This window comes from Sapajus apella, unplaced genomic scaffold (genome assembly GCF_009761245.1).
Source record: "Sapajus apella isolate SASKATOON/1434 unplaced genomic scaffold, GSC_monkey_1.0 scaffold1, whole genome shotgun sequence".
Lineage (NCBI taxonomy): Eukaryota > Metazoa > Chordata > Mammalia > Primates > Cebidae > Sapajus > Sapajus apella.
The window spans coordinates 31,938,206-31,965,384 of record NW_022436941.1 but is presented as its reverse complement, the minus strand read 5'-3'; the positions used below and the strand labels follow the sequence as shown (position 1 = coordinate 31,965,384).

The following is a 27,179-nucleotide window of genomic DNA, read 5'->3' as shown; positions in this document are numbered from 1 at the left end:
TGACAGCAGCTAAGGGGTCATGTGTCATACAGGCTTCTTAGGAAACTGCAGGAATACAAGCTCCAAATAGAGGCATTTATTACTCCAGGATTGTGAGTTCCTTGAGAGCAAAAAGATTGTTTTAGATATATTTGTTCCTTATACAACCCACATCCTAGCATAGTGTGCCTGAAACGTACTTGACGCTCAATAAATGGTTGTTGAATAAATAGCCTGCCTAGCGAGGCAGCCTTTTCCATTAAGGGGCAGCATCACTGTTTAGGAAGTTCTTCACAAATGGAACCTAAAGCAGTTATTTTAAAGTATTTGTCTTATTCTTCTAGTCCCTTAGCATTCTCCATGGTGTGATATTGATTCATTAGATAGAAAAGGGAAGCATATTAAACTTATAATTAACCTTTCCTTTTGACATGTAATTAGCTAGGTTTTATTAGATGCTAAAGGCTGCAATGTCTGCGAAAGGGAGCATAAATATATAAATAGGAGTATTTTTATTTTATTGAGCTTGGAATAATAGTCATTTATTTTCATTGAGACATTGTATATCTGATATATTTTCATTTTAGATTGGCTAATGATCTTTTAAACAACTTACACATATTATTCTGTCCAGTCCTGGACTAGAGATCTAATTTTAACTTTTCTCTATGAAAATTGAAAATTATGTCAGGTCAAGTAAATGTAAATTATTATCAAGTATGAATTCACTTTTCATCTCCATTTTGTTATGATAATTTCATTATTGTGATACTATTATAATTCAAAACTATATTATCAATAGAGTAACATTTAGAGAACTAGATGAATAGTAAAGAAAAGTGTATTCAAATTTATATTAAACTATACCTTAAAACTATTTCCACTAAGTTTTACAATACTTTGCAAGCAAATTTTACCAACTAACACTTTCTTTTCCATAAGATGGAATTAATTTTAAATTTCTCTTTTATGTAGACATAAATATCTTTTCACCCACATTTAACAGGCTACCTTCAAGAGAAAAAAGGGCTTGCATTAAAGAAACAGATTACTAACTATCTAATGTTTTACTTATTTGGAAATCCATCTAGCTGACACGCCAAATGAAATATGAGAGATTCTAAGCCTTGGAAAACTTTCTCCTAAACTTAAAAATAGCTCATATTCTCTGTGTTACTAAGCACATAAGACATCTAACTTCACCCTGAACTGTCTTTTACCTTATAGTTTTGAGCTTCTAAATCTTGTAAAAACCTCTCTAACATCACTTAGATCAGATATTTTCTTCATGTACTATGCTTTATCACACCATTCAATTATGGAGACTAAAATGAGCAGCCAGAGTTCTTGTTCAAAGCATCATTCTCTTTCAGCCATGCTATGGTAAATCACTCTTTTTTTTTTTAATCTTTTTAATTCACTTTCCAAAGTTTAAACCAGAAATAGGAGATTTTTGTTCTATACTTAGCAGTCTTTCACGGCTTCCCACTTATTTCAATTCTGAAAGTAGAAGGGTTGACCTGTAATTGTCATTATTATTACCATTTTTTAGTCTTTCATAAGTACAATTTATATCCTGCTGATTCCTTTCCCCTCATGTTAGTTGGATAGATGTGAGTACACTTTTATTATAGTCTTCATGGTTCTTATTTTCCATATTTACTTTTCCCAATTATTTGAATAACACTTCTTGTGTACCATAATTTAATAATTGTTGTTAAACTGTTATTATTGTGACTTTCTACAGTAAAGACATTTTTAAGAAACATGTTAAAAGCATAAAGTATGTGAGCTGAAGGAAGGAAAAATCCTATACCTCGTAAATATTTGCACCTACTACGTACCCACAAAACTCAAAAATTAAAAAAAATTTGAATACCATAAAAACAAGAAAGATATATGAAAAGAAAAAAGCAAAGTTTAGTTAGCTGAACTGTGTTCTCTTCTTTAGGACATCTCATGCCTTTCTTTTGAGCCCTGCCATGACCTAAATGCTTCTTGGTCTTTGTTCATCTGAGATGAGGAGGAAAACATGTTACATATTCCATTACCTTCTCACCATGAATCTGGGCACTAGTTTTTATTCTACATTTTAACTACTGTCCTCAGAGAATTTCTCTGTTTCCTGTGATAGCAATGATTGCTCTCTTTTGAGAGTTGCGACCCAAGGTTAAAGCTGATTATTCCCCCAAACTTCTTCAGTGGTTTTTGTTAAATGGCACCTGTCTGTGCTTAAATATTAGGTAGGAGAGCTATTAGGAAGGAAAGCCAGAAGGATGGCAGACATAAATATCTTTTTCTGTGTTGCTGGGACAAGGTGACCTGGAAGACAGTCGCTGTATTAATGTTAATGAGTATAAACAAGCCCTGCAGCAAGACTCAAATAGTGGAGTCCAAATCATAATGTTTAGTTCGAAGCATACCAGGCTCTGTGGTTGGAATACAGAGATGAATGAGATGCTCTGTCCCCAAGAAGCTCATTGTTTAGCTTCTTTTTCTCTATGAGGATAAGAAGCCCCTGTAAAACTGGGGCATCACTATTAGAATAATGTAGAGTACTCCACAGGGAGGGTCAGTAAGCATTTCTCGGGGTGAGAAAAGTTAGACTTTGTGTGGCATAGAATTTGTAGAAAAAATGAGATGAATAGCAAATCATACTGTTTAGTCCCAGCCTTTTATTATTAGACTTATCAAATAACTGGTATGTCACTGCCGTCTTTATTTCCTTGCCACTTCATTATTTAATCTCTTAGGATCCTCCAGCCAGATCGCTCCTCTGAAACTACATCCTGATCACTTAACTGAAACTACATCCTAAAAGAACATAATTCTTTGAGTATTAATTTAACTCTATAATGTACGCAGAACAGCAAGAAAATTAATAGAATGGATTTGGAATTAGGCAGACCTAAGTGAAACTCCTGCTTCTGTTATTTACTAACTAGCCCTGGTGACTTTGAGAAATGATTTTTAAAACTTCACTTGTGAAAAGGGACAATAAAACCTATCTAATAAGATTATCATAAAGATCGACTGACATAAAGTATGTAAAGCACCTAGCACAAAGCAAGGCACATAGTTCATGCTCAATGATTATTCTTATTATTTTAAAAAGGCTTTTCACATGTGTTTATTTCTCCTATATTTCTATATCATGTGAAATATGTCACCATCTTGTACTTATGAAAAAGTTCTCTTTCTTCTTCCGGGACAAAACCTTAAATAACCCTTAATGTCCAATTCTTGGACTTCTATTCTTTATCATATAAGAAGCTGTTATCACTCTGCTCATAGGGATGAAGATAAAAACCCAGCAAAAAAGAGATTTATACCGCTTTGAGAGGAGAAGTAACCCTCAGTGTAGGGACATAGCCAACCCAAGGTAGCCTTGTAAGAGAAACAGTAATCAGTGATACCCCGACCTCTCTCTCCTCCTATTCATTCTCTGATTTACTGCTGAAGCTCCCTTTTGGCTGAACACAATCACAGAGAGAGAGGATAGGAGCCCATGGATATAGTCCTTACAAGTCAGCCTCCTCCCAGAAAAAAGAACAAAGCAGAGACGAGAAAGCAGAGAAGAGTGTTGAGTAGATAAGGAGAGGCAAATAGAAGGTGTCCAGCAGGGGCATATAGAAACAAATTTACAGAACATGTGTGTCTTCATCCGCTAGGGCTGCTTTAACAAAATACCTTGGACTGAGTGGCTTAAACAACAGATTTTATTTCTCACAATTTGAAGGGCTGGGAAGTCTACGATCAGAGTGCTGACAGATTTGATGTTGGGGAGAGGCCTCTTTTTGGTTTGTAGACAGCTGTCTCCTTTTATCCTCACATAGCCAAGAGACAGCATGTCTTTCCTTTTAAGGGCCCTAATCCCAGTCATGAAAGTTCCACCCCTGTAACCTAATTACCTCCCCAAGGCCCCACTTCCGAACACCATCACACTGGAAATTAGGTTTTGATATATGAATTTGAAAGTGAGAGGGATGCAATGGTCATTTATAATAATCTTTAAGATCTTTATGAAAAAATAAATTCTAAACAGAGAGCAATACCATGTTTATGGGTAAGTAGACGCAATATTCTTATAATGTCAATTTCCCACAAATTAATCTATAAATTCAATGCAGTTTTTTTAAATACCAAAAGTATTTCATAGGACTTTATAAAACTATATAATGAAAAAGCAAACAAAACAAATGAACAATGCCAAGACCATTTTGAAGAACAAAGTGTAAGATACTTAGCCTAAATTCTCAAGTCGTCTTATAAATACATAATAATTAAAACATTACGAAAGAATAAGAACAAAAAGCCCCCATAAATTCACACATATATGGAAACCTAATATAATATAATATAATATAATAGAGGTCACATCATAGATCAGTGGATAGAAGATAGACTTTAATAAATGATGCAGAAAAAATATATTATTCATTTAGGGGAAATTTTTTTTTACTCCCTACCTCACAGTATACATAAAATCAAAATTTTGTAAACAATTTGTAAAAAGTATTATAGTCTTTGATAGGAAAGATTCCTCAAATAAGGCACAAAGACATTAATCATAAAGGAAAAGAAGCATTATCTGGTTACATTTAATTTAGAACATCTGGCCAGGCACAGTGGCCTATAATCCTAGCACTCTGAGATGCCTAGGAAGGAGGATGTTAAGGCCAGGAGTTTGACACCAACCCGGGAAAGATAGTGAGACCCTGTACCTTCAAAAAATTTTAAAAATTAGATGGACATTATGGTGCATGCCTGTGGTCCCAGATACTCAGGAGGCCGAGGTGGGAGAATCACTTGAGCCCAGGAGTTCCAGGCTGTAGTGAGCTATGATCATGCCACTGAACTCTAGCCTGGGCAAGTGAGATACTGTCTCAAACAAAAACACTTAAGCATAATAAAGAGAATGAAAAGACAAGCTACAAATTAGGCAAAGAAATTTGTCAAATATTGACAAGGAGCCAATATAAAGAATATACAAAGAACTATAAAACGATAGAATAAGATATACAGCCTACTAGAAAAATGGGCAGGTGACTAGAAGAGGGACTTTACAAAGGAGGAAATTAAAAGCTAATGCAAACAAGATGTTCAACTTAACAAGTAACCAGAGAGATGCAAATTAAAACCTCAAATCAAATATAGTTAACATTGGAGTCTCCTATCCGTATTAGTAGAAGTATTAATTGATACAATTTCATTGGAAAAGAGGTTAGCAGTACTTAGTAGAGCTGAATACACTCATACTTTTACCCTCATTTATACGCCTGGGTATGTGCTCTAGAAGGATTCTTGTGCATGTACACTAAGAATCACATATTGGAACATTCATGGCAGCCTGGTTTGTCATTTGGAAAAGTTGAAGATAACAAAGATATGCATTACAGCAGAAAGGGTATTGACACACTCATACAATGGAACCCCAGAGAGAAGCCAAATGGACATCTAGCAACATGTGGGAATCTCACAAAATATTGTGACAAAAGTAAATAGAAACAGAATATATACATTATGATTCTATTATACACAGTTCAAAAACAGACACAATTGGTCATTTAGGGATGCATACACAGGTTGAGTAAATATTAAAATGAAGCAAGAAAATGATTATCATTAAAGTAAGTGTAGCTATTTCCATGGAAAGGGAAGGAGCCATGTTCAGGAAAAGGCGGAAAAGGAGCTTCCCATTATTGACAGTGTTTTATTTTGTAACAGAAACAGTAGATACTTAATGTACACTTTGTTATTTCTATTTATATTGTGTGTATACATTTCATACATTCTTATGTATATATATTTCACAATTTACAAAAAGAACAAAAACCATAAGTTTTCTCTTTCTTAAAATAAGTTTTCATGTGATATACCATCAGCTCAGCCCACTTAAATAAATACATTCAAACCCATTTCTTAAATTCAAAAACAATAGAGAAGAGGAAAACAGGAAAACAAATGGATTTATTTACACACAAGAAAATATGTGTATATGACTTATAAAGGAGAATACTGATCAATTCAATCACATTAATATTAAAATACACTGTATCTCAAACATATATAAACTTTTATATATAAAATATAGACTATTGGCCGGGCGCGGTGGCTCAAGCCTGTAATCCCAGCACTTTGGGAGGCCGAGGCAGGTGGATTACGAGGTCAAGAGATCGAGACCATCCTGGTCAGCACGGTGAAACCCCATCTCTACTAAAAATGCAAAAAATTAGCTGGGCATGGTGGCGCATGCCTGTAATCCCAGCTACTCAGGAGGCTGAGGCAGGAGAATTGCCTGAACCCAGGAGGCGGAGGTTGCGGTGAGCCGAGATCGCGCCATTGCACTCCAGCCTGGGTAACAAGAGCGAAACTCCGTCCCCCGCCCCCCAAAAAAATAAAATAAAATAAAATATAGACTATATATAAGTATAGCTTTTATCTATATTATGTATTACATGTATGTTGTTTTTATACTTAGGAATACTATTTAGAATTAATCAGCATTTACTACACAACTTAGTGCAATTCATCTTTGGATATACAATATACATTATTCATATATTATTTCTAATTCTCCAACAACTGAAAGTTAGATGTCACTATCCTCATTTTGCAAATGTAGAAACTGAGAACCTGATAAGTTAACCAACTTGCCTCCAAATAATCCAGCCATTTAGGGGTAGAGCCAGCTAATAGGTACAGAACCATTTGAATTGCGATCCTTCTGCCTCCCAAATTGGCATGCTTTCTTTCATGTTACTAGACAGTCCTCTTCCCCACTCTTCTGTAGTCTTTGGGCACACTTCTTTCACATATTATCTGAGGAAACTTTCTGACCCCCATTAAGAAGTGGCACAGAAGCTATGAACACTGGAGTAAGTCACTTATTCCAGAACTCAGCTTCTTATGTTCGTAATGAAGGGTGTAGCAATAGTTCCTTTAAGCACTAAAAGTCTGTGTTATTTATCCATGAAAATATAAAGCTGCCATTTACCTCTTGATTAGTGGTGTTCCTTTTCTGGATAATGGCAGAAAACTGAAAGTAAGGTTAAACTAGAAGAAAAGAAAATCATAAATACAAGCAGATCCTAACAGTAGGAGGCCATTTTTTTCTAACACCTGTTTGTTTGTTATGATAACTTCTCTCTAAATCAAGGTAATTGTGAGAAGTACAGAATAAATTATAAATAAATAAGTTCTGAATCATGTGATATGTTTGATAAAACGTCTTATTGTCAAACCTAATTCAGAATTATTGAATCAAGCTACAAGTGAGTTGCTTTTGTGGTCCAACTCTAAATAAATGGTACGGAATGATTTCTGCTTAATATATCAGTTACTAAATTCTAAATGGTAATTCAAAAGTGCTTACAGATTCTTTAAACATTCATTTTCTTAAGAAATAAAAATAATCTTCTTGTCACTTGTTTAAACTCTTAACTTGCTGAAAAAGGAAAGGCTTACCAAGTGAGCACTATCACACTTCAACTTAGGCTTCCTCTGAATACTGACAAATTTTCAAATCAGTTTGAGAGAAATTAATTGTTCTGCTGATACTTCCTTTAATATGCCACAAAGGACATTCAGCTTGAAACTTATGAATGCCTGAGCATTGTATATAGAACAGATGAAATTAGAAATTATTACAGCAATGTTGAATGGATGTTCCCATTATAAAATTCATTGCCTTAAAATATTTTAATCTCAGCCAGGTGCGGTGGCTCATGCCTATAATCCCAGCACTTTGGGAGGCTGAGGTGGCCAGATCACAAGGTCAGAAGTTTGAGACCAGCCTGGCCAACATGGTGAAACCCTGTCTGTACTAAAAATATAAAAATTAGCTGAGCATGGTAGCGCAGTGTAGTCCCAGCTACTCAGGAGGCTGAGGCAATAGAATCGCTTGAACCCAGAAGGCAGAGGTTGCAGTGAGCCAAGATTGCACCACTGCACCCCAGCCTGGGCAAAAGAGCAAAACTGTCTCAAAAAAATTAAAGAAAAAAATTAAATCTCAGATTTAGCACGATTTAATTTATGGTTACATATAGTCTACTAGTGGTTCTCAAGCAGGGTTGATGTTGCCCTCTAGGGGACATTTGGCAATGTCTGGAGACATTTTAATTTGTCACACTAACCGGGCCAGGGAGGAGGTGGAGTAGAGGTACCAGCATTTAATGGGTAGAGAAGCCAGGGATGCCTCTAAACAGCCTACAATGCATAGGACTATCCCACATCAAAGAATTATCCAGCCCACACCAAAATAATACTACCAAGGTTGAGAGATCCTCTTCTAGCACTAAAGAAATTTAGCAACAGCTTTAATGGACTTCATAAAGGATTTTGTCTTTAAAAGGTTAGGATTAAAAAACATAACATGGAAACAGCACATACTACACACACACATATATCTATACATAGATATTCATACTAAATAAAAATGTATGAAATGTGCTTATAAAATAATGTGACTACCTTGTTAGGATGTGAAGTTAATTGCTAACATTTAGAAATGTTTTACTGTTTATAAAGTACTTTCTCAATACCCTCTTCCTGGCAATATTATCTAAACCTATAGCCCGACTTTCATCTCTATGGTTGCGATTTTCAAATGTTAACTACTAGGCCAGATTTCAATGTTGCTGCACCCTGCTGATTTTCTGTCTTCAGTATTCCTCCATCACTCCCTCTGCATTATTTGTCCCTCATCCTTGTTTTCATGGATGACTGTGTGACCTCATTGTGCAAGCTCACACTATCCTGTGGTATAAAATAAGAAAATCCCTTTTTCTTACGGCACAAACTATAATGGCTTCAACCCTGATTAATTTCCAGAAAGCCCTCATCAGATGACTCACCAGCTCCTTCTGAGAACTCTCAGTTTCCTCCATATGGTCTCTTTAGCAGGTCTCCAGGGGCCACGTGACCTCTAAGGCTCTAAGGCTGCATGTCTTTCTGTAAGACCACAATGACAGCTCAGTTGAGTGTGTCTTTCTGCAGATGACTTCTGTTACCAACAAGTGTACTGCTCTCTCCTTTGCATTTCTTTCCAAAGATGGGCTGGGCCCTTCCTGAATTCCCCACAGTATAACCGAGTCCAGACTGTAACTTTTGACACAACTTCACTGCAGGTTTAGGAATAAAAAAAAGGAAGCAGAGTGAGGTAGTTACTTACAGCCTGCACAGGCCCAGACCCATGCAAAGGTCCCAGAGATCCTGTTCTTAGCCAATATCCACCTGTCCAGGGGTGGCTTCCCCTCTGGATATGCCCCAGGACTCTCCATGCCTTTGAATTTATTCCAAACTGACTATGGCACCAGAAACAGGAGGAATTTTTCCCCTTATGCAGCAGTTGAAACCTGCCAGTTTTCATTCTCAGTATGGCTGGCATTCCTTGCAGACAAAAACCTCAATCCCCATTCCCTCTCCTCACCCCCCATCCAAATAGGGATATGAGCCAGTTCCCAAAGATAATTACATCAAAATTATTGGCCAATATCAGTTCATTCCCTAAAGTCTGGGTAATTTCATTTTAAATCCCCTCTTATACGGGACATCAATAGCTCAGTGGAAGTTGGCCTGAACCAGTCTCATCCTAGTCCATTTTCAGTCACTCCTCATGAAGAGTTTAAAGTCTTGGTGTCAGTCTCACAAAGAATCACCTTGTTTGGGAGTGGTGACTATGCAACTCATCTCCTTCCTCCAGCCTGGCTTCATTGAGTCCACACTTGCTGCTGCCAATGTTATTCAGAAATACAAATCCAGTCAGTCCCTTTTGTACTTAAGACCCCACAGTAGTTCCATACAGCCTTCATGAATGCCCTCTTGCCCATTTCTTTAGTTCCCTTGCTTCTCTTTACCCTACTCACACTAGCTGAAGTCCACACTTAAGTCCAGGATTACTACGAATTTCTGAACATGGTTCTCTCCCATGCCTCTGCCATTGCTGTTTTCTGGACCAATAATTCCATTCATCCCTTTATCAGTCAGCGGTATCTTATTCATGCTTCAAGACACATGAATAAGATATCAGTAGCACCTCCTCCTGGAATCTGATCGTTTCGGTATCCCCAAGCTTGAGTTAGGAACACCTTCCCTCTGGTGTGGAGCACAGGGTACTTATCTCTGGTACACGTCTTATCACACCGGACTGAAATTCTTTCTCACTTCCATGGGCATGGGAGCTCCCTAAAAGCAGAGACAATGTTGTTGCCCTCTATATTCCCAGATACCTGGCACAGGACTTACAATACACTGAATTCTCAGTAAAATTAATGAATGTTGATTCTTTTTCATTTGGTCATCCTAACAACACTGGGACACTAACATTATTTCCAACAGTACCTGTGGAAAGCAGTGATCCCATTTAACATAATTTAAGACTAAGAATAAAACAACCATGAGGGCTATAGTAAATATAGAAATAATTATAATTCACAAAAGAGGAGAGGAAAAAGAGTAAAAAGGTGGGAAGTATGTAACATGTTGATTTTCTCTAAGTTATAGCTGAGATTACAAAGTTAGGTTTTAAAGCTGACAGATCAAGTGATAAATATAGAACCACATTTCAAGATATAGAAGTGGTGGCTCACGCCTATAATCCCAGCACTTTGGGAGGCCGAGGTGGGTGGATCACAAGGTCAAGAGATCGAGACCATCCTGGTCAACATAGTGAAACCCCATCTCTACTAAAAATACAAAAAATCAGCTGGGCATGGTGGCGCGTGCCTGTAATCCCAGCAAAACTCCGTCTCAAAAAAAAAAAAAAAAAAAGATATAGAAGTAAACATTAGAAGAATATAAAAAATACAGTTTAACTCAGGTTTTAGAGGGCAGAGAATAGAAATAAAAAGGACCTTTTGTTCATAGTGGGGAAGCATATATATATATATGCATAGTATGTATATTGAAAAGAAATAGAGAATTATTTTATTTTATTTTTTTTGAGACAGAGTTTTGCTCTTGTTGCCCAGGCTGGAGTGCAATGGCGCGATCTTGGCTCACTGCAACCTCTGCCTCCTGGGTTTAAGTGATTCTCCTGCCTCAGCCTCCCCAGTAGCTGGGATTACAGGCATGCGCCACCACGCCCGGCTAATTTTGTATTTTTAGTAGAGATGGGGTTTCTCCAGGTTGGTCAGGCTGATCTCGAACTCCTGACCTCAGGTGATCCGCCCACCTCGGCCTCCGAAAGTGCTGGGATTACAGGCATGAGCCACCACGCCCGGCGAGAATAAAATAGTTTATAGAAAGCTGTGGGCCCAGCATGGTAGCCCACATCTATAATCCCTGCCCTTTGGGAGGCTGAAGCAAATGGATCACTTGAGGTCAGGAGTTTGAGACCAGCCTGGCCAACATGGTAAAACCTTGTATCTACTAAAAATGAAAGAAAAAAAGGTTACCTGGGTGGGGTGGCACTCACCTACAGTCACAGCTACTCGGGAGGCTGAGGTGAGGATTGCCTGAGCCCAGTAGGTCAAGGCTGCAGTGAGCCATGATCACTCCTCTGCACTCCAGCCTGGGTGACAGAGGGAGACCCTGTCTCAACAACAACAACAAAAAAAAAAAAAAAAAAAGAAAGAAAAAGAAAAAAGTAAAGGAAAAGAAAAAAAGAAGAAAGAAAAAGAAAGTTATGGTAACATCTAGCCGAAAAACAACATAGAATGCAATTTTTTACATCTTTAGTAGGAATACATATAAATATAAAATACAAACATAAAAAAGATATCAATCACATAATAAAAGATAAAAACCAAGAAAGGTAAAATGGATGTCTATTATATCAATACATTTGCCTATGAAAACAGAATGACTTTCAGAAGAATTATGCCACAAAATCTAATTAAATGTTATGCATAAGACATATTCCTAATACAGAGTACTTAGAAAAGTTGAAAACTGAAAAGTAAAGAAACAAGTCATGAAATGAAATGAAACACAAATAACTCATATTGAGAAAATATTTACTACAAAATACTAAGAAAAAGATTGAAGGTAAGCTCAATAGAAAAATGGTCAAGAAACTTGACCAGACACTTAGGATACATTTTGACCAGATGTCAAAGAAGAGGATATCTTTTCATAAACACATGAAAAGGTGCTCTACCTCATTATGAATCAGGAAAATACAAATTAAAGCCACTAGAAACCCACCACAATGGCTACATATAAAAAAAGCTAAAAATACCACGTGTTGGCAAGAATATGAAAATTCAAGAACTCTCATGAACTGCTGGTGGAGATATAAGTGGAGAGCCACTTTGGGAAACAGTTTGGTATTTCGCTATAAATTTGTAGAATGTATTCTCTTAAATGCACCAATTTAATTCTAGATATATAGGCAACAAAAATGTAGGCACATGTGTATCAACAGGCATTATCATTGGCCAAAACCAGAAAAAAGCAAATGTTCATCAAGGGTAGCGATATATTCGTAGACTGTAAAACAATACAACAGTGCAAATAAATAAAATGTAATATACACAATGATACAGATGAAGCTTGTAAACATAATTTTGAGCTAGAGAAGACCACATAGTGTATAATTCCATTTATATAAACTTCAACAACAAGCAAAACTAAACTCCAGTGTAAACAGATGCACATTTTTGTGGTGAAAGATTAAAAAAGGACTAGTCGTAGTGGCTCACACCTAAAATCCCAGCTACTTGGGAGGCTGAGATGGAGAGTCACTTGAGCCCAGGAGTGTGAGGCAGCAGTGAGCTCTGAGGTGCCAGTGCACTCCCAGCTGGGTGACAGATTGAGACCCTGTCTCTAAAATTAAAATTAAAAATAGAGAATAAACACAACAATGAAGTGACTACATATTACCCGTAAGTACCAGGAAGGAACTACACTTAAGAAGAGAGAGGAAGCTGGGGATGGGCATGGAGGTAGGGATGCTTCTGAGCCCTACCAATATTCTACTTCTTGATGTGCATTGGTGATTATACAGTGTTCCTATTATAGCAATTCATTAAACTGCATTTTTAATACAATTGTTTATAATGCGTTTTCATTTAACAGTAAAAAAATTAGCCGGGCGCGGTGGCTCACACCTGTAATCCTAGCACTTTGGGAGGCTGAGGTGGGTGGATTACCTGAGGTCAGGAGTTCAAAAACCAGCCTGGCCATCATGGTGAAACCCCATCTTTAAAAAAAAAAAAAAGTAAAAAAAATTTTTTTTTTTTTTTTATGAGACAGAATCTCACTCTGTAGCCCAGGCTGTAGTGCAGTGGCCCTATCTCAGCTCACTGTAACCTCCACTTCCCAGGTCCTGGTTCAAGCAATTCTCCTGCCTCAGCCTCCTGAGTAGCTGGGATTACAGGCATGTGCCACCATGCCCAGCTAATTTTTGCATTTTTAGTAGAGACGGGGTTTCACCATGTTGGCCACACTGGACTTGAACTCCTGACCTTGTGATCCCAAAATTCTGGGATTACAGGTGTGAGCCACTGTGCCTGGCCAAAAACATTTTTGAAAAAGTAAAGTATAACAGCTTCTAAAAATTTCTGACTTTTTAAACTTGGAAAGATGTTCAAGAATTTTTAGTGTAAGAATGTACTTATTGTAGAAATCTTCTGAAAATCAAAGATACAAAAGACATTGCAATGATAAAAATCAACCAAGTACATATATCTGTGCATAAAAATTTTATCAAAGTCACTCATTTAGCAAATTCACTTCTCCCAAAGGCTATCAGTCTTAATACTTTTTCATAATGTTATTATACCTTTGCTTTAAGATAATTTATGCTTCATTCACTCAAAGCTAACTTTTAAATTTTAAATAAGAAATCCACAGGTCATAAAAAGGGTACACTCTAAGATGAAAAAGCATTCCAGAGTTTGGAGGCATTATTTCAGAGTTTAATAAAGAGTTTAAAACACCTAATTTTGTAAAACTTCTGTTAACTTGGTATTAACTATTTCTACAACAAAATGCAAAATGTGAAACATTTACTATTGAGTTTCTAATAGTCATTGGGTAGGCAAGTGTCAAGAAAAGAGAAATGATTAATATTAGAACAAACCAGGGACAATTTTGTCCTCCAGGAGATATTTGGCAACGTCTGGAGACATTTATGTTTGCCACAATGAAGAAGGGGTAGTATTAATGGCATACAGTGCATAAAGGCCAGGGATGCTGTTAAATATTCTACATTGCATAGGACAGGCCCTATAAAAGAAATCAATGACACTTCTTAAAGCACGGCAAGGACTTTATTCAAGATCATTGCCGTAGGGATAGGGACCACTGCAATAAGATTTCGCAGTTAGGGAGAGAGATTGTGCTCAACTCTGTATACAGCATGGGAAATGTGGGAATTTATAGATAAGGAACAGGGTAGGATAAGTGAATAGAAAACTGCTAAGAGGAAGCATCAAGGATAAGGAGGACTTTGGCTAACACAACCGAACAGGATTCTTGCTGATGACAGGCTAGGGTTATGAGAATTCATCTAAGGATGTTGGAGGATGAGGAACATATCGATGGTGATCATATATCAAGGATTCAGGTGGTGGGGGGCAGTCACTAAACCGAGGAAAAAGGTTTGTTGCTAAGTCTGATTTTACAAGAAAGTATACAGACAGGCCTAGAAGAAGATTCAGGAGCCTTGATAAAGTTTGGTCAAGCAAAGAATTTTTATCACCCTCTATAACAAGGAAGTATCTGGCCCAATATGTAAATAGTGCCCAGGATGAAAAACCCAAATAAATGAATCAAGAGACAGGAGTTATCACATATTGTTAGGCAAAAAAGTAGATTATAAAAGATTAAAATTTGTGTGATTTCCGTTTTGTAAAAAAACTCCAAAACAACTGTGCATATGTAATGTGTGTTTATATATATGTATTCACAAAAATGTTAACAATTGTTGGCTTGGAATGATGAAATCATGGATGAATATTATTTACTTTTGCTTTATTTCGTTCATCTGTGACTTCTTATTTTTCTATAGTTAATTACATTACTTGAACAATAAGAAAAATACAGTTTGATTTCTACCAAAGATAGAACATTGGCTGTGGCATCAGTAAGAGCAGGATTTGAACACTAGTTTCTCTCACATTTTAACCTTCTGAGATAATCGTCTTGTTGGTAAATGGGGAAATGATATTTCACAGACTTGCTCCTTTTCTCCTAGTTTAAATACAACTATATACATATATATACACACACATATACACACACACCCCACTGTAATAGAAAAAAATAAATTGAATAACATTTATTTTACAAATATCTTTAATATTTGAGGAAAGTATATTTATTTACAGGGTAAGAAGATTGATGAAAATGTGTGAGGATTCTGAAGGGGATCTGTAGGCATTTTCAAAGACTGGGGCCTCCCATTTACCCCTATTTCACTTAAAAACTGATTCAACAATGATTTTTTTTGTTTTGTTGCCAGGCATTGAGCTAAGTACAAGAACAAATGAAGAAAAAAAATTTTTTAAATATCCTCAAAGAAGTCTAATTAATAAGTGGAGAATGACACAACCAACTAGTCATAACGCAATGTATTAAATACTATCATAGACATATTCACAAAATATTATGGGAACAAAGCAGGAACTGAGTGTCTTACTAGTATCCTTTAGTATAATACTATACTCATGTTATCATTATAATTCGATCTCTTTTTTGGTTCTGAAATAAAATAGGTTAAGCACCTTTGTAATCATAAACAGGAAAGAGGAGGAAAAAAAGTAATGAATATGAATGTGCTTAAAGTAGAATCACAGTGCTGTGAACAGTAACAAGCAGAAGTTAAAGGACAAGCTATGTACAAAATCTCCCTGAAGGCAGGAAGGCAGGTGGTGGAGTGAAGTTGAGTCAGCCTCCGTCCTGTTACCATCAGATGGTTCTCAAATGCCTGGCTGGCATCTGGACTCGAAAATAGCAGATGAAAGGACACGGAGTGGGAAGAAAAGGAATCAGTATGGGATCAGCAAATTATACCTTGGATTGGGATAGGATTCTTCTAATTCAAAAACGTGCCTATATTCAATAATTGTAACTACAGTATTTAGAGTAATAGTAGTCTTCTCTACTATCAGGAAGTGATTAAGGAGTAAACATGTTCTGGAGGTAGGGAGATTCTTGGGATAACAGAAATGCCTGTGCTGAGTAAGAACACAATTGCTTCAGAATATGCAATGCTTTCAACGCTGAATACAGGGTTCCTAATGGAGTCAACATCAACTAAGGAAGATAGCAAAAGGGTGCAGCAGACTGTAAGCTGGAATTAAATGTAGGTCCTTGGTTTGACAGAGAACACCTCAAGCAAGTTTGTTGTTTATATCTGATTTAGAAGGCAATGAGAAACCATACAAGATACGATACTGCTTTCTTCACATTTTCAAAAATATCTATTTTGATCAAAAGGAGTTAGGAAGAGCCCGCATGGTGGAGTATAACAGATATAATAACAGGACTATTCGGGCCAAAATTAGTTACCAGCTTCATTTTCCTACTATGTGGAGGGGACAGAGCTGAGAGAAGGGGAAGAGAATAAGGCATTGAGTGGCGTTCCACTACTGGTGTGTGCCAAATACCAGTTTGAGCATAGGGACTCAACCTGGAAGGAAACAGCTTGAGTCCTTATGCTATTCCCTAGGCCTGAAACACAATTCGAGTCCAGCTGGTTCGGCCCCATCTGTCAGGTCACAGCTGCAGCGTTACCTCCTCAGGGAAGCCTTTCCTTTCCTCCTCTTCCCCACCTCCACCCCTCCCCAAAGGGGTCTCCCGCTATCGGCTCTCAAAGTTGTAATTTTAAAACGTGTTTTGTAGTTAACTGTTCAGTCTGTCTCCACTTCCGGACTCCAACAAACCTCTCATCCTCAACGTCTTCAGAAGGTCAGTGACCCTGGCAGTTTTACTGACCAAAGGGTGGGGGCCCCTCCAGCACCTTGCAGTATTGATAGGAAAGGCCCACGAGTAGCGAATGAATGCAGGAACGAGTTCGGGTTAAGCCGTTAATATTGCCAGGCCCACAGGAAGCACCCAGCAAGCAGCAATGATTGGTGTTCGCCTTATCATTTAATTCTTACAAAACCACAGCAAGGATTCAACCCCAAAACTGGGGTCTAGAAAACCGAGGAATGAAACGCAACCCGCAGGAGGTCTGGCGGCCCCAGAGCCGCAGCGCCGGGCCTGGGAGCCAGCCCGGTTCACTTCCCCGGCGGGCTCTTCTCGGTTCCCCGCCGGCCGCCCCAGGTGAAGCTCCTTTCTGCCGTGAGAAGGAGGCTCCCGGCGGGAAGCAGCGTCGAGGGCGACCCAGGGCCAGCACGGAAAACGCCAGGGGCCGTGTCAGCGCAGCAGGCTGGAACCCCGCTCCTCGCCACAGACGCGGTTCCGCCAGAGGGCCGCACTTAGCGTAGGGAATCAGGTGGCGGCTCCTGGAACGCAGGAGACGGCGCAGGACCACAGAAACGGCTTCAGGCACCCGGTGTTCTCCAACTCGGCCCAGCGGCCTGTGGCCGCTCTAGGACACCAGAGGGCCTCTTCTCGGTGGTTGGGGCTGGGCAGCCCCCCGCCGGGAGCAGCCCACCTCTGCGCTGGGCGGGGCCTGGCCGGAGTCTGGGAGAGGCGCAGGCCTTGCATCAGCCTTCAGTCAGCTAATTGGGCAGGAGCTGGGAAAAGGCGCGAAGGAGGGGATGCACTTACTGCCTGCTCCGGAAAAACTCAGCCAGCAGCTCCATCAGCTTTTGCGAAAAATTCGACTCTCCTTTGCAGCATGGCAAAAGAAAATAAACTACCATTTCTTAGTGTTTTATTTTCAGCTGATTTCTTGTTTCTTTGGTTTTGATTCTAATTCTTGCTATAGACGCCTTCAGATGGTGGAAGCCAAGGAAAGGAACGCCTGACCGCAATTTCCTAACCTTTGGACAGAGTGTGGGGTATGGGGACTCCCCGACTTCCTTTTCTTTCTTCCCTCCATACAGACCTAAAAGGCTTTAAAAATGATCTAACACTAGCTCTATTATCTATACTGTAGCCTACTCAGCTAATAAAATCAGAAATTTATAATTTATAATTACACAGCAAAAAAAATCAGAAAAAAGAAAAAGTTAAACCATTGAAACTACAAACATTAAAAATGAACAGTTCTTAGGGCCGAAATCTCTGAATGTGAATGTGGCAGAGATCCCACTTGAAACCTCTGTATGAGGTAAACGGAAACGGCAAGAGAAAATGAACTGGTATATATATTTCTAAATATACGACTATCAACTAAAAAATAAACTTTAATGACTAGCTTTATTGAAGAGACATTCAATAATTCTTAAATGTTCTGCAATTAAAAGTTTTACGTCATGAAGGCAGTTTAGAAGATTACAGCAAAATGGTGAAGCATGACTTCTTCATATGCTTATTCTTCGTTCAAAAGCCGTTTGCCGGTTCCCCAGCGTAAAAAGAAGCCTAATTTCACTTATTTTGAAGAGTACTCTGATAAATATCAATACCGAAATCAAATGTTTCTTTGTGTTTAGACAGTTATAGGTAGAAAATTCTTGCAAGCAGAAAAAAAAAAAAAAAAAAAAGATGATGCCCCTGGCTGGTGAAGAACCCCAAGGAATTCAGTTTCAGTTGGAAAATTTTAGACCTATTTCGCAATAATTATTAACGAGCCTATTGTATTGCTCATTTTAGAAATTTGCTTTGGCTATTTTTTATTCTTAGTGGCTCCCTCGAATAACATCCTCATTTTATTGCTGTGTGCATAATGGTGTTCTTTAGTATATCCAAGAGAGTTTTTGATATTGGAATTTGCAATGACTCAAGTTTCACTCCAGCAGCTTGAAAGAATGATAATGAGGTGCTCTCCTTTTTTTATATTTATACTCCCCTTCCAGGCACATAATTTCATTTAAAAGTTGATATTGTTCTTCCAGATTTTCTATTCAGCAACGAAATGCAAAGCTATGATTGTTCCCCTAAGAACAACTTTGAGTTTTCTAAAAGCTATCATAAGGACTTTGTAGCAAACTCTGAGAGTGTCATTTGGGAATTTTAACACAATATGCTTGAAAAACAGATAAAAGGGAAGGTTCTAAATTAAAATGTGTGAATGAAAATCTATAATCTGGCACGAAATCAGTAGTGATAAGGTGGGTGGCAAATAGAATTGCAGGAAGAAAGTGAAGATCTGGTTGCCTGGAGCTTGAATTAGTAAGACTCAACCCTAGTTCAACACAGCTCTGTACTTAAACCACAAAAACAGAAAGAAAAAGGGTGTCTGAAGCTGAGAAGCCCAGGTAGAATAAAATACTGAAAATAATAATAACAGCAAGCAACATTTATGCAGTGTTTATTAAATGCCAGCCACCTTGATAAACATTTTACAGGCATGATGCCATTTAATCCTCACAACCACCCTGTGAAGTTGGTGCTTTCATTGCCCTCATTTTACAAGCTAGATTACTAAAACTTAGCTAAGTAACTTCCTCAAGGTCATATAGCTGGAAAGTTGTGGAGCAAGTTCTCAAACTTGGGTTTGCCTATCAGCCAAGTTACTTTTTACTTTAAAAGATCTAATCTTCTCTACTGTTTTTGTCATTTTGCATGGATGTTAGTCATCCCTCCTTACTCTCACAATCACTCTTCTTCTTTTTAAGACCTAACTGGCAAGGCAGCATAGATAATGGTTAAGGAATGTGCCTGTTGCATTCGATTACCTGGATTCAAATCACAATACCTACACTAAAAAGTTGTGAGACTGTGAATCATGGATTTGACCTCTATCTGCCTCATTTTTTACATCTGTAAATAGGGATAATACCAGTACCAACCCCACAGGGTTTTTTTTAAGACTTAAATGAGATGGTGAGTGTAAAAGCACTTGGTATATAACTAAGCATAAAATAAGTGCTCAGTACATATTAGTTTTTATTAGGGAACAGTAGTACATATGATAACATTCTCCAACAGAAGCCTGTGAAGAAGCAGAGGCCCAGCTGACATTTGTTTAGAAGGAAGTGAAACACTGGCCCATAGACCCCTTTGGACCTTTTGAGTCGTTCCCCCAGAGTTGAGGAAGAGGAGATGAAGTTAAAGATTATTAGTGACTAAATGCAAGGTATAAATGCTATCAGGAAAGTAATTTCTGTGTATTTCATACCATTGATGATGGACTAAGTACTAAAGAGGTTACTCTAAATGTGGGCATTGATTATCATTACTAAATAGGTAGCAAAAGCTCAGACTCACTCTGCAAGAAAAAGGATTTACAAAGATTGCCTTGGCTTCTTTATAATCAAACCTTGCTTATAAGAGTTTTTGGTAGGTCTTTCTCACACAGGTAATCTTCATAGTCATTAATGTTGCATTGTGGTTTGAAGCCTGGTATATGAACATCTGGAATCAGAAAACAGATACATGTGGATGTGATTAACTAAAGTTTATTTTAAAAAGGATTTACAAAAGGATTTCTTCAAATCTGTTATTTTTAACCTTTTTGGCATTTGGATTCTAATAGGAATCAAAAGAGTGCTGTTGAACTAACAATAGCTAAAGTTTACTAAACTCTTACCATTCTAAATCCTTTATACCTATTAGTGTACTTATTTTCAAGACAAGCCTTCAGATTTCTTTGTATTATTATCCTCATTTTACAGGTGAGGAAAGCTGAAGCATACAGGTTATGTAACCAGAGTAGGATTATCCAGGTAGCAAGTGACTGAGCTGTGACTTAAACCAAGCAGGGTTGCTCTAGAGCCAAATGAGTCTTAACCATTTCCCCCGGAAAACTGTGCCTCTTATATGCTCATGTAATTGCCCAGTTTCCCATACAGTTTTGAGGCACATGGATTCCATTAAAACCACCTGTAAACTCCATGATAACCTGCTACCAATAGTGAGTACATCTAGCACATTTAGAATATCTTAATTATGAAAATATAACTTAGAAACAATCTTTTAGAAAAAAATTAGTAATAAAAGGGTGCTAAAGTTTTGAAATACAAAACTCTATATAGAGGCTTGGTGCAGTGGCTCACGCCTTTAATTCCAGGACTTTGGGAGGCTAAGTTGGGCAGATCACTTGAGGTCAGGAGTTTGAGACCACCCTGGCCAACACAGTGAAACCTCATCTTTACTAAAAATACAAAAAAAAAAAAAAAAAAAAAAGCATTAGCAGGGCGTGGTGGTGCACACCTGTAGTCCCAGCTACTTGGGTGGCTGAGGCAGGAGAATCGCCTTAACCCAGGAGACAGAGGTTGCACTGAGCTGAGATTGTGCCACTGCACTCCAGCTTGGGTGAGAGAGCGAGACTCCATGTCAAAAAAAGAAAAGAAAAGGAAACTCTGTATAGAATCTCCACACTACCGGCCCTTTGTTTGAAAGCCATAAGCAGCCCTGTAGCTGCTTGTAGCAAAAATCAATGGTAGAGATTAGCACCCATCCCTTGAGACGGGCTTTTATGCCACTTCAACTATGTAGTTCCAGTGGAAACTGCCATGTTTTTGCATAATTCTGCCAACTGTTGATACTTGACTGATCTTGATTTGTTTCCTTCTTTCCTTCCTTCCTTCCTTCCTTCTTTTTTCTTTCCTTCTTCCATTCCTTCTTCCTTTGTTTTCCTTTCCTTTCTCCTTCCTTTCCTTTTTCCTTTCTTTTCCTTTCCTTTCTTTTGACAGGTCTTACTCTGTCACCTAGGCTGGAGTGACTCTTGATCATAGCTCACTGCAGCTGCAACCTCCCAGGCTCAAGCAGTCCCTTGGCCTCAGCCTCCCTAGTAGCTGGTACCATAGGGGTGCCCTACCATACCCTGCTAATTTTTGTATTTTTTAGTAGAGATGGGTTTCACCATGTTGTCCAGGCTGGTCATGAACTTTTGGGCTCGAGCAATCCACCCACCTCAGCTTCCCAAAGCTCTGGGATTACAGCTATGAGGCATAGCACCGGGCCTGATCTTGATATTTGATATATGAAAGAGGAGTCAATCGGAGTCCTTTTTGAATTTTTCAAACTAGAATTGCTAAGATTTTTTTCCCTCTTCCATAGTAGTAGCTATGAATTATGAAACTTGAATACTGTCAGTGCCACATAGAAGAAACTGTTCTACAGAGTTTGTTAGCGTGTTTATGTGTATGTGCATGTAACAGGAAGAATATGAAAGAGTAAAAATGAGGGATAAGGAAAAAAATGGGGGAGAGAGAAAGTGAATTGTGACTACTGCCTAGACCTTGGTTTATTGTTTCTGCATACCTATGTAACTCCTAGCACTGTGGTTATTCACGCTTATTCCAAATATATGACATATTTCAAATACTTTGCCCTGTTTGCCTAAAGGTGCTTAAGTTGGGCTTCTGGCATTTGCACCAGAAAATTCCTAACACACACTTTTAAACTCATCACACTGAAATTACTTACGTAATTTCAATTATGAAATTATGTATTATACTATATAATTACCGTTTTATTATCTTATTGTGATAGGCAGAAGTTTAAGATGGTCCCCAAGAGACCCAGCAGAGTAGCACTATGCTTATAATCCCAGCTACTCAGAAGGCTGAGAGGCAGGAGGATCGCTTGACCCCAGGGGTTTGAGACCAGGCTTAGCAACATAGCAAGACACCCATCTCAAAAAATAAAAAGAAAAAAGCCACACGACACATATAAGACAGATCCCGGCCTGGCGCGGTGGCTCACGCCTGTAATCCCAGCACTTTGGGAGGCCGTGGCGGGTGGATCATGCGGTCAAGAGATCGAGACCATCCTGGTCAACATGGTAAAAACCCCGTCTCTACTAAAAATACAAAAAATTAGCTGGGCATGGTGGCGCGTGCCTGTAATCCCAGCTACTCAGGAGGCTGAGGCAGGAGAATTGCCTGGACCCAGGAAGCGGAGGTTGCGGTGAGCCGAGATCGCGCCATTGCACGCCAGCCTGGGTAACAAGAGCGAAACTCTTGTCTCAAAAAAAAAAAAAGACAGATCCCAAAATTCCTGCCCATTGACACACACTTTTGGTATAATCTCCTCCACTTGAATATGGGTGCAACTTGTGAATATGATGGGATTTCACTTCCATGATTACATTACTTTTTATGGCAAAGATTCAAAGGCAGAGAATTGCTCACCTGCTTGCTTTGCAGAAGATGAAGGCCACCATGAGTTCTATTGCTGCATGGGACTAAATTTTGCCAATAGCCTGAGTGAGTATGGAACACCTGGAGTTTGCATGAGATCATAGCCTGAGTGGAACCCTTGATGGCAGCCTTGTGAGAACTATGCAGAGGGCCCAACCATGTGTTACCTGAACTGTTGAGCTACAGAAATATGGGATAATAAATGGGTATTACAGCTAGTGCTCGACTTATGACCACGATTGATTCCGACAGACCTGTCGTAACACGATTTGGTGGTAAGTTGAGTAGACTATATGTACAGTACTGTGAAATGATGTTATAAAAATCTTTAAGTCATATTTTATCATAATTTTCTTTCATTATTGTTATATATCATAATTTTCTTTGTTCATTTTATGCCATTTGTATCATCTCTACATCATTTTGTTTCTTATTTTTACATTCGTCAGGTTTAAGTAAAACACTGCATTACCAGTACAACTGGTTTAATATTTGCAAAACATACAAAATTACAAAATACAGGTGCATACAAAAATACAAAATACAGGTGTAAAAAAATACCATAGGAAACATTTTCCCAATTGCAAAACATATCAAAATATATAAACATGTGCGAAACATTTTATTGGCCGCTGGTGCTTGGCTGCGGATCGTTGATGTCGTCATCTGAGGCAGCAGTTAGGGTTAACGGAGTTGGTTTTTTCATAAACATGGTGAGCTTTGTCTGAATTGTATGTTTCTTTTTTTCTTCATAAATTTCATGATACGGAAGAAACACGTCGTGCGCCATCCGTTCAATCCTTGCAAATTGTTTGATGTTTGGGTCCATTGCTTTGAAATGTATAAGGAGTTTATTGGGAGGGGTTTGATGAAAATTATCCAAGACACAAAACACAAATTGCTGTGCCGAGTCTGGGATAACAGTTGAAATGGTGCACTCGGAGATGGTAGTGCTGCCGGAAGCTGGCCTGCACTGTCGTTCGCCCAGCTGGGCAACGTTTGCGCTGCCAGACGTGGAGCAGTCGTGGCTAGCGATTGTGGTTGTAAAGTCAAATGGTCGTAAGTTGCATAGGTCGTAAGTCGATCAATACCTGTATTCTAAGCCACTAAGTTTGAGGTAATATGCTATGCAGCAAATATTATATATTCAGGGACAAAAAATAGGACAAGTTTTGTCAAAGAAAATGCATGTTCTTCCATGAACATTAAAAGACCAAAAAAAAAGATACTTCAGCTCCCAAGGTGTAAGTGTTACGGGCTGAATTGTGTCCTCCCAAAATTCATATATTGAAGCTGAGTGCCTCAGAATGTGACTGTATTTGGAGATAGGGCTTTTAAAAAGGCGAGTAAGTTAACGTGAGACTGCTAGGGTGGTCTCTAATACACTAAGCCTCTAACATTGTCTGATTTTAGCTTGTGTGTGATAAATTTCCTTCAGTGACATGTTATCATCTCTTGACATTGCCTCTTGCAAGCATCACGCTGCTATGGTTTGGATGCTTGGTCTAATACTTCTGAACACGTCTATTACATTCATTTCTTAGTTTTTCTGTTTTGCTTTGTTTTCAATCTTAAAATATTATGTTTCATTTATATTAAAAATATTATTGAGCTGACATTATGAGTATGAATAAATGCCTTGGTGTATGTATTAGCTGAGGCAGCAATAACAGAGTGGCACAGACTGGACGACTTAAATAACAGAAATTTATTTTCTTTTCTTTTTTTTTTTTTTTTTTTTGAGACGGAGTTTCGCTCTTGTTACCCAGGCTGGAGTGCAATGGCGCAATCTCGGCTCACCGCAACCTCCGCCCTCTGGGTTCAGGCAATTCTCCTGCCTCAGCCCCCTCAGTAGCTGGGATTACAGGCACGCGCCACCATGCCCAGCTAATGTTTTGTATTTTTAGTAGAGATGGGGTTTCACCATGTTGACCAGGATGGTCTCGATCTCTTGACCTCGTGATCCACCCGCCTCGGCCTCCCACAGTGCTGGGATTACAGGCTTGAGCCACCGCGCCCGGCCCAGAAATTTATTTTCTTATAGTTCTGGAAACTAGAAGTCCGTGATCAAGGCTTTGGCAGGATTGGTTTTCTCTGAGGCCTCTGGGCTTTCAGATGGGCACCTTCTCTGTGTCCTCAGATGATCTTTCTTCTGTATGTGAGCATCCCTAGAGTCTGTGTGTCTCAGTTTCCTCTTCTTGTAAGGAAATCAGTCACACGCTAGCCATCTCATTTTAACTTAAATCACCTTTTCAAATGCCCTGTATCCAAATATAGTCACATTGTAAGGTAGGGAAATTAGGGCTTCAACATATGTATTGGGGGGAGTACAGTTTAGCCCATAACAGCATAACTTTTTGGGGATGGGGAGCATATTGTAATGCCAAGTTTCCATTCTTTCCAGAGCATGCTGTAGAAACTCTTTCTAAAGATTGCTTAAGAAATATTATGTTTTAATTTTATATATTGGACTCCAGAGTTCCCAATGATTATTTATGACTCTAAATTTTTAATATACCAAAATGAAAAGGTATTAGAATCTCTTCACATGCCAACCAGTTGGAGAGAAAGAGCGAGTCAAGTACAGACCCCTTTTCCTAAAGTTTGGTTATTTCTTTTAAAGATAGCCTGAGCTAAATTTATTTCCCTCCCTCCCTCCCTCTCTCTCTTTCTTTCTTTCTTTTTTTGCCAGTCTTCTGATTTTAAAAGAAAACAGTAATACAACAGTAGATGTGGCAACAAAATGAAACAATAGAGTTGCTACATTAACCAAATAAGATATATGATTTAGAATTTTTTTCAAATGTTTTTTAACTTTCTGTAACTGTATGTTTAGACAAATACATATTCACAAATCCACTCAAGATATTATCTACAGTTATAAAATACATGTTCCTTTCCAGCCCTGCCCTCATTAGATATGACCTCCCCAGGGATAAGCCATGATGAGAGCAATTTGGGATCTGTAAGATGATGCCATCCATGGTACTTATTTGTTTTGGTAAAGTTTTATTTCATTCCATGGTAACACGCTGCAGTATATCTAATCCATATGCAGTGTCTGCAAATGTATACAGGTTTTTAGTTACAAAGGGGACTAAAATTTTAGGGTATATTTATCAAAGTGTGTTTCTCTACAGGAAAGTAATGATGATTTACAGATATTTTCTGTGGGTTGCCTTTTCATTCTCTTGACAGTATCTTTCACAGAGCAAAATCTTTACATTTGATCAAGTCAAATTCACCAACTGTTTTCTTTTATGTATTGTGTTTTTGATGCTGTATTTAAGAACACTTTTCTTAACTGAAGATCACAAAGATTTTCTGTGCTTTCTTTTAATGTTTTATCATTTTATATTTTGCATTTAGGTCTGTGATCAATTTTTGAGTTAATATTTATATGAGGTAAAATATATGGGTCATGGTTCTATGTCAATGTCCAATTGTTCCAGTACTATTTTTTGAAAAGATTGTCTTTTCTCCACTGAATTGTCTTTGCACCTTTGACAATAATTTACTGACCATATTTGCGTGGGTATATTTCTGGATTCTTTATTGTGTTCCATTGATCTGGTCGCCTATGTTTTTACCAATACCTCACTCTCTTGATTACTATAGCTTTATAGTAAGTCTTGAAATCATGTTGTTTGAGTCCTTCAGCTTTTCTTTCTTTTCAAAACAAAACCAAATTTTTTTTTTAAAGGAATTTTTGCTTTTTTTTTTTTTTTTTTTGAGACAGAGTTTCGCTCTCGTTACCCAACCTGGAGTGCAATGGCACGATCTCGGCTCACCGCAGCCTCTGCCTCCTGGGTTCAGGCAATTCTCCTGCCTCAGCCTCCTGAGTAGCTGGGATTACAGGCACGTGCCACCATGCCCAGCTGATTTTTTGTATTTTTAGTAGAGACGGGGTTTTTACCATGTTGACCAGGATGGTCTCGATCTCTTGACCGCATGATCCACCCGCCACGGCCTCCCAAAGTGCTGGGATTACAGGCGTGAGCCACCGCGCCTGGCACAAAACCAAATTTTTAAAATGGGCAAAAGATTTAAACAGACACTTCACCAAATAATAAACAGTTGATCGTTGAACAACATGGGTTTGAAATGCAC

General features: G+C 38.3%; 1 protein-coding gene across 1 annotated transcript; it reads right to left on the bottom strand.

The window, feature by feature from the left end:
* Positions 1-15,368: 15,368 nt before the first annotated feature.
* LOC116558041 lies at positions 15,369-23,735 on the bottom strand. Its single transcript, XM_032288198.1, has 2 exons — positions 23,631-23,735; positions 15,369-17,464 (listed from the first exon to the last, which is right to left on the bottom strand). The coding sequence occupies exons 1-2, from the start codon at positions 23,733-23,735 to the stop codon at positions 17,048-17,050; spliced, it is 522 nt and encodes a 173-aa protein (XP_032144089.1). The 3' UTR covers positions 15,369-17,047.
* Positions 23,736-27,179: the final 3,444 nt, after the last annotated feature.

Coding starts and splice junctions, on each gene's coding strand:
- LOC116558041 (XM_032288198.1), bottom strand. CDS start 23,735: ATGACGACATCAACGATCCGCAGCCAAGCACCAGCGGCCAATAAAATG. Junction 17,465..23,630: donor TTGGGAAAATGTTTCCTATG/GTATTTTTTTAC, acceptor CTGGTGTCCTAG/AGCGGCCACAGGCCGCTGGG.